The sequence below is a fragment of the Sinohyriopsis cumingii genome, chromosome 17 (genome assembly GCF_028554795.1).
Source record: "Sinohyriopsis cumingii isolate HCF-2022 chromosome 17, ASM2855479v2, whole genome shotgun sequence".
In the NCBI taxonomy this organism is placed as follows: Eukaryota; Metazoa; Mollusca; class Bivalvia; order Unionida; family Unionidae; genus Sinohyriopsis; species Sinohyriopsis cumingii.
In genome coordinates this window covers 26,480,720-26,498,058 of record NC_142977.1, presented here as the reverse complement: position 1 = coordinate 26,498,058, position 17,339 = coordinate 26,480,720, and the positions used below count along the sequence as shown (strand labels likewise).

General features: G+C 34.6%; 1 protein-coding gene across 1 annotated transcript in view; it reads right to left on the bottom strand.

The window, feature by feature from the left end:
• Nucleotides 1-2,110: 2,110 nt before the first annotated feature.
• LOC149778290 (E3 ubiquitin-protein ligase PPP1R11-like) overlaps nucleotides 2,111-17,339 on the bottom strand; it is a 31,018-nt gene continuing 15,789 nt past the window's right edge. Inside the window, exon 4 of the mRNA XM_089939097.1 lies at nucleotides 2,111-11,179. Coding sequence (XP_089795223.1) covers nucleotides 11,127-11,179 — 53 coding nt within the window. The 3' untranslated portion in view covers nucleotides 2,111-11,126. The remainder of the gene's footprint in view (nucleotides 11,180-17,339) is intronic.

Genomic DNA, 17,339 nt, shown 5'->3' with positions numbered 1-17,339 from the left:
ACATGAAATGTATCCGTATTCCTACAACTACATCTGATTTTATTTCTTGACTTGACGAAAACGACCGGGCGATGTTCAGAACGGGATTCAAACATGTTACCCACCGGTTTTGCGTTTGAGCTCAAGAATGTATCACCATGTGGAAGAAGGCAATATTACAGCAACGTCCTGTTCATAATGATGTATTAACATAAAAAAAGTTTCATAAATATTATGTGGAAGCATAGCTTCATTGGTCGCGATATAATAGCGTTAAACATGCAGAGTATATAGTGTCCTAGATAATAAGGATGTCATGGACACAACTGAAAATATAAAGGTCGTTCAAGCGTGAAAATTAGGTTACCGTGACCTGCTTTTTGTATTGGTTGTCACCATCCGGAACATGCATCTACATATATTTCATTCGTAATCAAAGTTATCCAACATCTCGGATTGGTCTATTTACCAAGTTTGATCAAAATCGTTTAATAATGCACTCAATTGAAGGCTAAATAAAACTCGGGCAATTCGATGCTATATCTACTCAATAGTATGCATAGGTCTACCTTACGATTCATCCAATTTCTTGATAATATTAACATATTTACCATGTTGGATCAGAATCTGGTCAGAAATACCGTCTTTGGATGGTAAGCTTTGCCAATCATATCACCACATTAGTGTGCAAAGTCTCACTCATCAGTAAAATCGATTGACATCTTGACAATGTAAGCTCACATACCAAGTTTGAACAAAGTCGGATCAGAGACAGTGTTGCTAGGGTGTTGACCATCTGAATCAATCAGACGGAAGACTAACTCTAATATGCATTATTACTCCTCCATGATCATGATAAATGTGACTGGGTAGCTAGTAGTATCACATTTTATGAACAAATCAAGTTATGTAAGATCCGAAATATTATTGGGTTGTAAGTTTAAGGCTTTCGAAGTTTTTAACGTGGAAAATGAATTTGAAAATATACTTGTTTTAGGCTTCAAAGTAGTTCAAAGATTTTAGTAAGAATAGCTGTATTTTCTGCTGTAAAAAACGGGGGCTTTATCCGGTAATCGGGCAGAGAAAATCATTCTGCAATAAATATATACTTGAAACTAAATCACTCAGATCTAATAAGTATGTCACAGTGAGTGGTTTACGGTTTGGAGAATTACTCCCGTCGCTACGAATCCTTATACCAATTTTCATGTCAAAATAAAATAAGGTCGAAGATGCGGTAACTGCCGAATTCCATTCAAATCCAAATTATCACGAGTGCAGGTAAACATGGTTCAATATATTTTGGGTACAATAAAAAGATAACTCCAAATACAAAAGATACTAAATCATGAAAACTGGGTCACAGTGACCTAGTTTTGGTAGGGTTGAATTACTCTGAGATGCATCTATAATCTAAATTTTATGAATAGGTGAAAGTGGGTCCAAGATCATGTTGGTCTAATGGATAAACAGCGAAAAAGAAGTCACTAAATTAAAATTAGGTCTAGTTTTGGTATGGCCAAGTCCTTATGATGCATCAAGATATGAATTTTCATTACTCTTGGTGAAAGTGGATTCGCGAGAAATAGTCCTAATGAACAAATAAATCAAAGAAAAAAACACACCATGAATTGGCAAATATACAAACAAGCATATAAACGCACCCCTATTTTTATTATGGAGGAAATAATGAAATGGAAATCAAAGAAAACAATATTCAGCGGCAAACAGTGAATTAAGTGATCCATGACTGTACAACTTATTCTCTGACAAAATGTGCATAATTTAAAGCAGTATCTCTGTAATGATATTTAAATTTAGTTGCGTAAAATCAGGTTATAATTTTTTGTAAAATTTATTACATGGTATATGAACATGTAATAATTATTTTCACTTACTGTTTTTAAAATATTAACCAGATGATTGAGAAAATGTGAACTACTTCAATATTTTAAAATCTTACCCAAGTTCCATTAAATGTCAGAATGCCCATATAAATGTATGACTATCATCAATGCTTTTGATCATACTATTTCTTCAAAATTCATATTATGCAGATAAACTGGATAGCATGCCATATTTCAACTAAGTAAAATGTGTATATGCAGATAAAATCATGACATCAAAAAGCTGAGAACATAAATGCATTTTGCACTTAAGACTTTATTGCAAAGCCAACTGATAAATTACAATCTTTACAAAGTTAACAACAATATCTTGACAAATCTTACAATCAAATGTATTATTGGACTCCTAGTTTTTAATTTGGATGTTCCATGCGGAAAACAATGTATTACAGGACTTCTAGTATTGAATTTGGATGTTCCACGTGGAAAAACAATGCATTACATAACTGCCATCATACAATTTGGATGTTCTGTGTGAAATACAATGAAGTACTGGACTCCTAGTAAAGAATTTGAATGTACCGTGTGGAAAACAATGTATACTTGACTCCTAGAATAACATCTGGATGTTCCGTGTGGAAAACAATGTATTACAATTTCTGTAGCATTGACTTTGGATGTTCCATTCAGAAAACAACAGCAAACAATCAAAATCTAAGCACTTACAGTTAACATGTTTTTTTTAAGGAATTGTACATGTGGCAATGAAATATAATATGTTAAGAAATCAATTACTCTTTCACCAATCAGGAAATATTTGTCTCCCTACCACAGTGTGGAAATATACTCTTTTCCAAAAATACTGATAACTTGTTCAAGACATTGTTTAGTGCTGACCTCCAGACAATGGTGAGAAACTTTCAGCAGCTTGCCTCTGACGTCTTTGAACAGGTGTCATTGCATTTGCCATGGAAATGACACTGTACTAAATTTTATGAGTATATCAATGTCCTGTACACTAAAACCCAGATGAAATCAATGATTTCATAGATCACTTCAATGAAGTTTAAAATAATCTCCAGGAACCATTGTAAACATTAATTATCATGCAGATAATATATTCAGTCTAAGATGATCTTCACCTAAAAAATGTTGACTGCTGTGATAGGGATTAGTTGTAAAATAACTAAAAGAACATTTGTATCATATAAAAGGGGGGCATTATAATGAGCTGTTAAAAATTATTAAAAAAATTATTTTAAAAAATCATTGTTCATACAAATTTTATTCAGAAGCTATTATCATTGTCCACATCTAGAAGTCAGATTTTACAGGGTAAAAGTCACAGGCTCTGAGTAACCCTGGAGTGACAGCTTAGTATGACCAAAATTACAAGCATAGTTCATGAGTAACTCTGGAGTGACAGCTTAGTATGACCACCATTACAAGCATAGTTCATGAGTAACTCTGGAGTGACAGCTTAGTATGACCACCATTACAAGCATAGTTCATGAGTAACCCTGGAGTGACAGCTTAGTATGACCACCATTACAAGCATAGTTCATGAGTAACCCTGGAGTGACAGCTTAGTATGACCACCATTACAAGCATAGTTCATGAGTAACCCTGGAGTGACAGCTTAGTATGACCACCATTACAAGCATAGTTCATGAGTAACCCTGGAGTGACAGCTTAGTATGACCACCATTACAAGCATAGTTCATGAGTAACCCTGGAGTGACAGCTTAGTATGACCACCATTACAAGCATAGTTCATGAGTAACCATAGAGTGACAGCTTAGTATGACCACCATTACAAACATAGTTCATGCACAAGTAATTACCTTGATTAGCCACTAGAACCAAGGCCTCACATGAAATGCATGCAGCCCTTTCTTCTAATACCTACTCATGTGTTAAAACAAATTAAAACACAAGCTGTTATTTTTCTTCTACAGACTTTAAAGTTTTAATTAATCAAGAACTTAAAAAAACCCGATCTATTTGTGACAATGATTTTATCGAATATAAAATGTGTTCAAAAACATCACTATTTAGAGATGGTTTGCATGTCAACACTTTTGTAAGAGATAATTTCTCAATTTCTTTTCTGCAACTGATAACTTTCCATATGAACAGGGTGTCTCCATATCTGTAAACTCTTCGCCATTGAAAGCATTAATCATCTGTACCTGTGATATTCACAAGTCCATTGAAAGCATTAATCATCTGTACCTGTGATATTCACAAGTCCATTGAAAGCATTAATCATCTGTACCTGTGATATTCACAAGTCCATTCTGATTATGTGACTTGATGACGACTGACTGAATATGACCTAAAGATTTTATTGTTCTTAGAAAAATTGGAGTTAATTTTGAATAGAACTTGATTTTATATGAAAAAAGAACACATCTTAGCAGTATTGTAAAAAAATCAAAGTTATCTAGCCAGAAAGAAAAAAGATACTGGACAAAGATTGGTTTTTGCCATGTAAAATTTTTCACCCTAGTACAAATATCTTGCAAACATATATTTTTATTTACTATGTCTATTTTATACATTAACCAATCAAAGGAATGCAGTATAAGTAAAGAGTTGCATCTGCTATAAGACATAAGCTCTATGGTGACTAGTGGTACAGGATAAGAACTGGTCACCAGAGGAGGCATAACAAGTGTGACAGCCTTATAAACAGGCAATAATATACTTCAACACTGTTCTTTTATGCAACAAAAATTTAACACAAGGTGGCAACAAATATTTAACATAATGGTTCAAGATAATACAGTACACGTACAGAGATAAAAAAAAATTATGTGGTTGCAAGCAAAATGTCAATGCTTTATATAAACTAATGTAATGTAGGTTAAAGTGACTCAAGGGCACTGTACCAATGGAGATGTATACAATCATTTACTTTCATGATTCTAAGATGAACAATGCTTGAAAAATAAACTTACAACAAAGTGAGTGAAGCATGATATTTGGGTCACAGTTACCTACTTTCATGATTCCTGATATAACAGTATGTATACAGAGTGCAAAAATACCTTTATGACCATGAGCTATATGCAAAAACTTAACCACAAATGTACTGATAATAGACATGTTAGTCTTAATGAACCAGTCTATCATGCGAGTCCAACAGATCAATGCTGACCAAGAGTTTGGTCATGATCTGAAGACACAATTGCTACCAATTAATGTCACTCATTTATCTTTTTCTATCTTTTCTTCCTCTGTCAAAAAAATACAACAATCTATACCATAAATCTCCAGAAGCACCGATGTTACATGAGTGATTAGTGTAAATATATTTACAATACTCTTTAGAGGTGGTAGAATACACTGGTGAAAAAGTGGCAGGTGCGCCCCGTTCATGTACTCGGTGTCTTAGCATCAAAGTCTCCTGAGAGGTACAAGATTTTCATGCAGAAGCAACTAATTGTAATATATATATATATATATATATATATATATATATATATATATATATATATATATATATATATATATATATATCTGATGTGGTCAGTCGAAAATGTAAACAAAATTAATTGTAAAAACGGTACAGTTATGCCATCAAAGTTTTGATTATGAATGCTGACTAACCGCCCAACCTTCCAGCAACTTAACCAGTTTTCTGGTAAGCCTCATTTTGAAAGCTATAATCTTTCTGGTAAGCCTCATTTTGAAAGCTACAATCCTTTTGGTTAACCTCATTTTGAAAGCTACAATCTTTCTGGTATGCCTCATTTTGAAAGCTACAATCCTTTTGGCTAGCCTCATTTTGAAAGATACAATCCTAGACCTTTAGAAAACTCTGAGATTTTGTGGAGCAACATGATAAGTCTGGCTGAAGGAGACTGTTTACATGTATGTATAAAGTTATCTACATTACCCAGTGGGTAGGTACTATGAAACCTAGTCCAAACTGCCGCCATAACCTAGGCAGAAATCCTGGCTGACATGCTGTGAATTTGTATATATGAATATGCACTTTTATATATGTACAATAATGCAGATGTCAGCATAATAAATTAGCTATTATGTGAAAGTGGGCTTGTACTATATATACTTATTTATAAGTCGAACTGCATAGACCAAGATCTGCCATCACATATGCACTGGCAGATCTGGATCCATGCACTTTGTTAGGAGTAATCAACAGAACAAGAAACAAACCCTGATCTGCTGGCACATTATGAGACAGTAGATGAATGTCTATATTATTTGCAGTTGGACTTGTAACTGAATATACATGGTAACTATATAAGTTTCTTTGTTTCTTGATGGAATTACCCAATTGAAAAATGACTGAAGTATGTCATAATCTCGTTATTCACTGATATCATTACTGGTCACCACAATTTACTGTATAGACTCACGTATAAACAAATATGCAATGGCAGATTTGAATCTGTGTAGTCTGCAGTTAGATGTGACTTATAAGTGAGTACACTGGACTCACTGATATTTCACTGGTCACTACAATTAATACTGTAAATAGTTTGGTTATTTTATATTAATTTATTTGTAAGCATAATGAATATAACTGAGAAAGTCATCTAAATAATTTTGTTGTGAACAATAATATATGAAATGGATAAGGAGAAAGAGAAAAATGTTGGCTCATAAAATAAACTGAGCAATGCAAATTTCCATGCTCAGTATTATATACAGCCCCTTCCAAGCTGGTGACCCAGGGATCCTTACCCATATAGCCCCTTCCTGGCCAGTAACCATGGAATCATAACCCATACACTCAGCCCCTTCCAGGCCAGTGACCATGGAATCATAACCAATACAGCCCTTCCAGGCCAGTGACCAAGAGATCCTTACCCATACAGCCCCTTCTTGGCCAGTGACCATGGAATCATAAGCCATACAGCCCCTTCCAGGCCAGTGACCAAGAGATCCTTACCCATACAGCCTCTTCTTGGCCAGTGACCATGGAATCATAACCCATACAGCCCCTTCCAGGCCACTGACCAAGGGATCTTAACTCATATAGCCCCTTCCAGGCCAGTGACCATGGGATTATAACTTAACTCCATAAACAAATGCCCATCTTCCTTTGACTGGATATGTATATATACAGGATAGAATCTGTTAAAATAGTATATCAATAACTCATCAAATTTGGAACTTTGTGCACAATTTACATCTGATCCTTTCCAAAGGACCAGAGGGTAGGGTACCAAAATTTCTATCCCACTCATACATATGTACGACATGGATAACTAATGTACCAGGTTTTAGTAAATTTTACCCAGTGGAAGATACAGATATGTAATGACAGATATACGGAGATATTACAATCTCCCAAACACTTTGTTGTGGGTATAATCATCATCTTAAATGAGGTTTATTCAGGCATTCTGAATGACTAAAAGAAACCCATATGATGGTTAATATAATCACTGTTTCTTTCAAACACATTAAAGCAAAATTTTAACATTGTTGCAGCTGGAAAAGAGACACTATATCTCACCATGCATATGTAGGTGAGAGAAAAAAATGATCAAAATGTACATAAAAATTAAATCCAATGGCACCACTGTATATTTATGTATATATGGCACAGCTCACATTATTTTTTTTATTTCTCCACCTATCACAGTGGAGTAGTATTCCCACTCATCCATTCTCATTCTGCATTGAAGCACCCTGGTGTAGGAGTAAATACCTAGTAACTCACCATTATTGTGTACCTCCACTGTGGAAAGGGTAAGGAGACATCAGTGATTGACATTTAAACAGTCCATGCATGAAAACCTCAACGACTGATGTCATAGTATTTCAAAATTAGATAACAAATGAAGATTCATTATTATGTAAATTATATGTTTAGCCAATAAAAAAATAATTTAAAAAGAGTTGTGAATCCACATGTGCACAACTTCCATTTATCTTTTTTGCCAATTTGAAAAATATATATTGTGCATTCCAAATTCAGTTTAAACAATGCAGTCTACTGGCTTCACATAATGATCAGTAGAAATCAGTTATCACAGACATGTCTGAGAATTTTATATTTTTATTTTATATATTTTTACTTTATTTCAAAGAAATCTTAACTTATTTATGCATAACTTGTGTAATGACTGAAGAGCAAAACAGCTTTAATTTCTGAGCAGCATTAATTTGTCTCATTGTTATGAAAGAAATGTAATTTGATGAGACAAGCCTAATTTCAAATGTCATTGCTAGTGGATTCCACCGCTATTTAAAATGCTAGTGGATTCCATTGCTATTTAAAGTTCTAGTGGATTCCACTGCTATTTAAAATACAGAACAGAAAGGAAAAGAAAATTTATGCTGAAATGTCATCCACCTGCTTAGTCCTCAATGGCAGTACATGCATCATGGGTAATTTCAAGCCTTTGTCAACATTAAAATGTTAATTAGTTCAAGTTTTTATGGATGGAACTATATCAAGTGCCTTGACTGAATACAGATCATGGTGGCTGACATGAGCCAAAAGTCTGGCTGCCTCAACACTAAACAACCTTCACGAACTGCTGTACCATAAAATATCAAACTAAATGTATGCCATGTGCAATTTGTTCTATTATGCAAATAAAGATTCTTCTCATATGACATCCAGGACTGTTTTAATTAGCTTTTATTCCAAGTTTTATCGAAAATATGTGCAGTGTTGTAGTTGTATGTTTTTGACAATTCTGCATACAGGTCACTCTCTCTCTTTCTCTAAAAATGGTATCTGATGCTTTGGTAAACTCCAATTTCATCTGATGTTTAGCTAATAATGAAATTGCAAGCTCTCGATATTTTATTTCATAATGAGGTGAGTGCATACAACTACCAGTCTAGCTGCTAATCTTAAATACTTATCTTTTCCTATTCATTGTTATACTTGCATTTTTTCCCAGTTGTGATTAATTTGAAATAGTGAAAATTCTTCTTTAACTGTAACTCAGTGTCCTGCAGCAATTTCATCAACTGCTCATAACCAATAATATATCATGGCTTCATAGTTTGAGCCCAACTGCAAAAACTGTGCAAACCTAGATCTGCTGTCAATTAAAAAAAATTTGCTGGCAGACCTGGGTCTAGGTAGTCTGTTAGAAGTAATCAGCAGAAAAAAACAATGCAGACCCTGATATGTTATGCAATGTCAGTGAGTTATGCAATGCCAGTGTGTTATACAATGCCAGTGTTATACAATGCCAGTGTGTTATGCAATGCCAGTGAATTATATAATGCCAGTGTATTATGCAATGCCAGTGCATTATGAATGCCAGTGCATTATGCAATGTCAGTGCATTTTTCAATGCCAGTGCATTATGCAATGCCAGTGTGTTATGCAATGCTGGTGCATTTTGCAATGCCAGTGTGTTATGCAATGCCAGTGCATTATGCAATGCCAGTACATTATGCAATGCCAGTGCATTATCCAATGTCAGAACATTATGCAATGCCAGTGTTATACAATGCCAGTGCATTATGCAGTGCCAGTGTGTTATGTAATGCCTGTGCATTATGCAATGCCAGTGTGCTATACAATTCAAGTGTTATACAATGTCAGTGTGTTATGCAATGCCAGTGCGTTATGCAATGCCAGTGCATTATGCAATGGCAGATCAGGGTTTATGTTGTCTGCCGTTGGACTCAACTTATAAGCATGTATATATAATACTCTCTCTTCAATAAATAAATTGTTTCTAAAGTTTATTTTTAAAATATCCATGCAAGTATATATACTCGCTTACAAGTCAAGTCCCACTGCAAACACAGACCCTAATCTTCTGTAACATAATGCACTAGAAGATCAGGGTCTACGTTGCTTGTTTGACAAATTACTAACAAACTACACAGAACCAGATCTGCCAGTTCATTATACATGTATGAAGGCAGATCTGGGTCTATGCAATTTTGCACTTGGACTCAACTTATCAGTAAGTATTGATGGTATAACTGCAGCTAAAAATATCTTTGCTAACAATGAGACTTTATTATTGATGTGTCTGCTTCAGACAGACAGCATGTGAAGAGAAGCATGTTTTACTAAACAAACTGATCACATATTGTTTAAAGATAGCAACAGCAATATGTGGCATTTTATATGTAGTGCTTGGAGACAACAACTATACACAGGATGAAAAAAATGAGTATGGATATACATATATTCAGCACTTGTGAGTACAGTCTTGCACTGTTGCATATCTCTCTCTCAAAAAAGAATGAAATGCTTCAGTATACGTTCATGTGAAGTTTTGTGATAATGACATTGCTAGCTTTTAATGTTCTACATCTGTGATGCTAAGACTGCATGCATTATCTTGTTTAGCCCTTGATCTTTAGTCCTTATCACTTATTATTTGTGACTTCCTTTCCTGTTATTCTGATTTAATTTTAAATGTGCTCCAGTACATGTAGTGGTAAATTTAAAATAATAATAAATATTTTCTCTTTGCTGTAACTCATTTTGCTGTCCCACAGTTCAATTGTCTTCTGTGACAGCTCACAACTTCTCTCTCTCTTTCTCTCTCTCTCTCATGTAATTAATATGTTCATTACCAAGATAAGTATTATACAATTAACTAAACTTTCCTCTGACTTATCACTCAACACAATGAAGTTTTCATATGACCAGCAAGCTTGGGTTTTCCCAGCTTTTGCTGAGTCAACAGATTTCAGCTATATTTTTATAAACAAAAAATACATCCCATTTTAACAATCAAGAGTTGCATTAAAAAGTCTTAATTTCTTCATGATAAAGAAATTCCCCATCGCACACTCATAAACATAAAAATACTTACAACATTATTATAATGAATTATCAGTAATTATTATAAGTAATTATACTTATTATTAAAAGTATAAGCAACTGAAACAGCATCTCTTTCAAAATCTGGTAATGTGTAATGTATGGGGAAACAATTTAGTTATACTTTGTATTTATATTGCAACATTTGTCCTTGAAAGCATGTGTATTGATCTGCAACAGTTACTGTTGGCAATACCATCTTCACCATTACTAGCTGGCAGTAAAGTCTATCAGCAATTCACCACTTTCAAGGTGGCAACATAGAGTGACTTTTCCTTAAACATCCATGTTCTCTCCACCCTTAATAAGATTCATGGAGAAACCTGTACTGAATTTAATTGGTGTCAGTATTATAATATGCATGCATACAACTTCAAATAAATATTACAATATGTACAACTTTACATTAGCTGAAACAAATCAAAATATAACATTAAAAAATAAACATGTTTCAATACTGTCCACTGTATACATAACAATTATTCAACTCTGTGGTAGGGAAATCATCCAGTTACACTTGGTCCTCCACCTGAACTTTCTGAGTGACTGACATTACCTGTAAAAGTTAAAAATAAATATATGTACATAGAGAATTCTCCTGCAAAGCTGTATGCCAGTTTATCTTTCTTAGCTGTGTTACTTTCAACTATTGCACAATTGTCAGTAATCCCCATGGTCTACCCCTGGGTTAGGATCGGGGGTGGGGGGTGGGTAGGATCAACTAATGCCCATGTCTACAGACCACCTAAAATCACATTCCAAGTTTTAATCTGTCTTGCACAGTGTTAAAGGAGTTGTGTAACTAATGCATGTGTACATACACAGAAAGGAAGTTTCACATAAGTTGCATTTTGTACAAAAGCCATGGAGACAATTTTGATGGTCTTTACCAAAGGAGAAAAAAAAATGAAGCATGAAGGATGCACATCGTTAAAATGTGGCTGCAGTTTGGAGTTGACATCACACACTACAGAAAATATGGCGTAAATTTTGTGTCAAGTAAAACAGTTATAACAAGTGATCCAAGTGGGGCTGATACCTATAAAAAATACCTTGCATACATGAGACACAACAATTGACTATTTCACTTTTGTAGTATTGTAACATGACCTACGTAAACTATCTCCCAACTTTTCCCATATATACCAGCTTTTAAGTCAAATCCTCCTGCAAACAACATAGACACTGATCTGCGATCATATTATGCCCAGGCAGATCAGGTCTGTGTTACTTGTTTCACTGATTACTCATGAAAACTGCATAGACCCAGACTGGCCAACACATTATGTGACAACAGATTTGGATCTGTGCCAGCTGCAGTTGGACTCAATTTATAAGTGAGTATAAGGCAATTTCATTTTCAATTTTGTTGATCTGACCCATTCTACTAAAGCCTGATAAAATTCATTCCAAAGACAAGGCATACAGTATATGAATATTCTCTTGATCAAAGTCATCCAAGAGTTTATGAAACTTTAATTTGTATTCTATATCATCTTCATTATGATCAAAGTCATCCAAGAGTTTAAGAAGCTTTAATTTGTATTCTATATCATCTTGATTATGATCAAAGTCATCCAAGAGCTTATGAAGCTTTAATTTGTATTCTATATCATCTTCATTATGATCAATATCATCCAAGAGTTTATGAAGCTTTAATTTGTATTCTATATCATCTTGATTATGATCAAAGTCATCCAAGAGTTTATAAAGCTTTAATTTGTATTCTATATCATCTTGATTATGATCGAAGTCATCCAAGAGCTTATGAAGCTTTAATTTGTATTCTATATCATCTTCATTATGATCAATATCATCCAAGAGTTTATGAAGCTTTAATTTGTATTCTATATCATCTTGATTATGATCAAAGTCATCCAAGAGTTTATGAAGCTTTAATTTGTATTCTATATCATCTTGATTATGATCAAAGTCATCCAAGAGTTTATGAAGCTTTAATTTGTATTCTATATCATCTTGATTATGATCAAAGTCATCCAAGAGTTTATGAAGCTTTAATTTGTATTCTATATCATCTTGATTATGATCAAAATCATCCAAGAGTTTATGAAGCTTTAATTTGTATTCTATATCATCCTGATTATGATCAAAGTCATCCAAGAGTTTATGAAGCTTTAATTTGTATTCTATATCATCTTGATTATGATCAAAATCATCCAAGAGTTTATGAAGCTTCAATTTGTATTCTATATCATCTTGATTATGATCAAAGTCATCCAAGAGTTTATGAAGCTTCAATTTGTATTCTATATCATCTTGATTATGATCAAAGTCATCCAAGAGTTTATGAAGCTTTAATTTGTATTCTATATCATCTTGATTATGATCAAAGTCATCCAAGAGTTTATGAAGCTTTAATTTGTATTCTATATCATCTTGATTATGATCAAAGTCATCCAAGAGTTTATGAAGCTTTAATTTGTATTCTATATCATCTTGATTATGATCAAAGTCATCCAAGAGTTTATGAAGCTTTAATTTGTATTCTATATCATCTTGATTATGATCAAAGTCATCCAAGAGTTTATGAAACTTTAATTTGTATTCTGTACCATCTTAATTATGATCAAAGTCATCCAAGAGTTTATGAAGCTTTAATTTTTATTCTATACCATCTTTCCCACAGCTCAAAATTCTTGCATAAAAATGTGTGCAGCATTGTTGAATGAGAAATATGTCATCCTATCCAATAATCAACCTTGGATTTTATGCAGCACTGATGACCTAGCGAGTTGTTATGCATGTTTTGTTTTTTTTTTGTTTTTTTCCTGGGCTGCACCCAAAACAAATTACAAAGTTAAACAGTGAATAAGACAGGCCCAATTACATCTGATCCATTCACTGTGATAAAAATATTGGTACAATCAAAGGCATCTTCAACTCATCTGCTCCACAGCAAAAAGTCTATATTCTCATTTGCATATAAATCAAAATTAGGTAAAAATACCTTTAGTATCACATAATTACATAGCAAACTAATTATTTCTAACAAACAAGAGATATGCTAAACTATTTGCTAAAGTGACCTCTCTAGTGGCGTAGTGGTTAGAGTGTCCGCCTCAGATGCTGGTAGTCGCTGGCTTTGAACCCTGGCTGAGTCATACCAAAGACTTATAAAAATGGTACTAACAGCTGCCTCGCTTGGTGCTCAGCATTACGAGGTTAGTGTTAGAAACTGCATGGTCTGGTGTCAAGATAATGTGACTGGGTGGGATGTCATGCTATATGTCTGCAGCACGATGCCCCAGTGCTAGACATCACTAAAAACTGTCACACTGTAGACTTTGTAGTGATATGATTGAATTTTTTTTAAAGCTATGTTACAAATCCAAATCACAATATTTGCAAAAGTGGTTATTTCTCAATAAATCTCGGAAGCTGGATCTTATGAGATTATTTGGTACATTAGTGTTTTTACAGTTGACCATGATCATGTGGTGCTTAAGAAAGGATTCAATAAAGCCAAGATACTGAATCATCATTTTCACAAGGAGAACATTAAAGTTTTATCTAAAATTTTCTCAAAAAACTCTTCACATTAATGTATAGAAAAAACCCAGTAATTATATATAATCATAAAAAGTTCAAAGAATCCCTTAGGTGTGTCGAAACCTTCACTTTTAGGGCATAGGTTTCAATGACCCCCATATGATTTGGAAAACGTCTCGATACCTGTAAAAAAACACATGATCACTATAACATAATTCATTATGTTTTTTTTAAAGACCATGTGCTTAATTATTCTTGGTAATTAAATTTATAATAGCTAACATATAAATGATGGTTGTTGCATACACTTTAAGACAGCATTACTAACACCTGTCAAACTCGATTTCACCAAGCATCTCCACCTTTCTTCTAAATATTTAATAATTTCAATCATAATTCATTTTTAGAAATAATTCTCTGCAAACAAATTTATAAATTAAAACATGGATTCTGTAAGAAATGTGTCATCCTGGAGCAAAATCTATATTAGAACAACAAGAGGCCCAAGTAGTAGGGCATAACCGATTAGCATTTTTCTACTGATTTCCGATTCCGGATTTTGGGCATGAAATTTTTCCGATTCCGGATACGATTCAATTAATCGGAAATGCTAAATTAAAAGGTTTTTCAAATTAACTTTTTAAACCGTGTTACACACGTTTTGCATATCACACCGATGTCACAAGGGGAAGGATATGGCAGGACTATAGCAAAATGCAACGAAGTTCAAAGCCACAGTGCCGACCCATTCTTTGTTCAACAATTAGTTGATCTTGCCGCCAGGCTTTAATTTTCCCGCCTTAATCATTTATGTCGGCAAGCGGCCAGTTCCATCCTGTACTTTATTCAACAATTAGTTGATCTTGCCGCCATGCTTTAATGTCGCGGTCAAATAAAAATAAAACAGGCTTTTGTTTGGTCCTATAGAGTTGGCCTCTTGCGGCGACTTAAATAAAAGCAATGAAATCTGATCGATTCTTGCATTTTCCAAAGTGATCGGTGATTGAAACAAGTTTATTGTGCTGTGAAAGTTTCCTTATTAACTTTATTTATATTTACGATTGTAAGAATCATTTTCTTTTAATACCTCATTAGCATGTGTCAATGTATTCAATATTATGCCTTCATTATTGAGGATGTTGACATAAACGGGTAGGACTGTATTATATATTTTAATAAATTTAAATCTTTCGGTCTAACTCAAGTATTATCGTTTCACCCCGTTGTGTTGACCATATTGGACTTTTCTGACTTCTTATTTAACTTTATTAACGCACTATCGAATGACACACAGTGTTAGACATGGTGCTATAGAAATTCAACTTTATTATTTTTATTATCCGAATCGGTCGTTCCTGCCTTGTCCGACTCCGATTAATCGGAAGTTCATACTATCCGGTGGAATCCGATTTCCGGATCAAAAGTCGGTTATGCCCTACCAAGTAGGTAAGATACTGCTCACTAGATTACATAACACTTGTATAATTTCACTAAGTAGGCATATATATGTATAAGAGCACAATATATAAAACCCTATATAACATATAACCCAAACTTTATATCCTGATTTTAGGAACTGAACAATATCCTGATAAACATTCCTTTTAAGATAAAACTTAATTAAGATGCAGTGTCTTGCTCATGATCAAAGTCATCCAGAATCTTGATGATATAAACCCAAATACCAAATTTAACAGAAACTGTATGAGAAATTCTGTCTTTGCATTTTGAGAGGAAATAAACTCAGCCAATTGGATGCAACATATCTTAATAATATGCACAGATCTCTTTCATTATAGAACTTGACTATGATAATGAAAAGGACAAAGAAAAAATAAATGTGTTGTTCTAGTTGCCAGCACAATCCAAATTTTTCCTCCCAAACCTATTTATATTTTTAAAAAAGATGAAAAGATTTAGGTGGGTATGTGGGTGATTTGGATTTTTAATGTAGCTTTAAAGAAATTTCAGTCATTGCTACAATGTCTGCAGTGTGGCAGTTTATAGTGATGTCCAGCACTGGGGCATCGTGCCGCAACATGTAGCATCAGGTCCCATCCAGTCACATTATCCTGACACCAGGTCAACCAGTCCTAACACTAACCTCTTAATGCTGAGCACTAAGTGAGGCAACTGCTAGTACCATTTTGTAAGTCTGGTATGAACTTGGCCAAGGTTCAAATCCATGACCTCCCCCGTCCAAGTCAGATGCTCTAACTACTTAGGCTATAAAGAGGCTGCCAATATTGAAATATACCTCAGCATAAAGCTTTCTCACTTGTAATGTGGGTCACTTCAATGACTCCCATGAAAAGCATTATGAACAGGGATTACTGTACAAGCATGGATCTGCTGTACCACCATGATAGCACTGTACAAATATGTGTGTGTAATTTAGATTCTTAACATAGCTTTAACAATTTTTCGGTGATATCACTATGATATCTGCAGTGTGACAGTTTATAGTGATGTCTAGCAATAGGGCTTCATGCCACAGACATGTCTCATGATTTCCCACCCAGTCACATTATCCTGACACCAGACCGGTGAGTCCTAACACTAATCTCTTAATGCAGCACGCCAAGCGAGGCAGCTGTGAATACCATTTTTGTAAGTCTTTGGTATGATTCGGCCAGGGATCGAACCCATGACCTTCCACATCCAAGGCAAGCACTCTAACCACCAGGTCACCGGAGCGGTCACTGTGTACAGTGTGAGGCTGCTGTAACACCATGGTGGCAGTGTACAAGTGTCGGATTGCTGTACTATAATGATGGCACTGTACAAGTGTGGGATTGCTGTACCACCATGATGGCTCTGTACAAGTGTGGGATTGCTGTACCACCATGATGGCTCTGTACAAGTGTGTGACTGCTGTACCACAATGATGCCACTATACAAGTGTGAGATCGATCTACCACCATGATGGCACTGTACAAGCGTGGGACTGCTGTGCCACCACAAATGCAATACACAAGAGAGGAACTGATGTGCCACCATAAAGGCAATATACAAGAGAGGAACTGCAGTTCCACCATACAGGCAATATACAAGAGAGGAACTGCTGTTCCACCATACAGGCAGTATACAAGAGATGAACTGCTGTTCCACCATAAAGGCAATATACAAGAGAGGAACTGCTGTTCCACCATACAGGCAATATACGAATGGAACTGCTGTTCCACCATAAAGGCAATACACAAGAG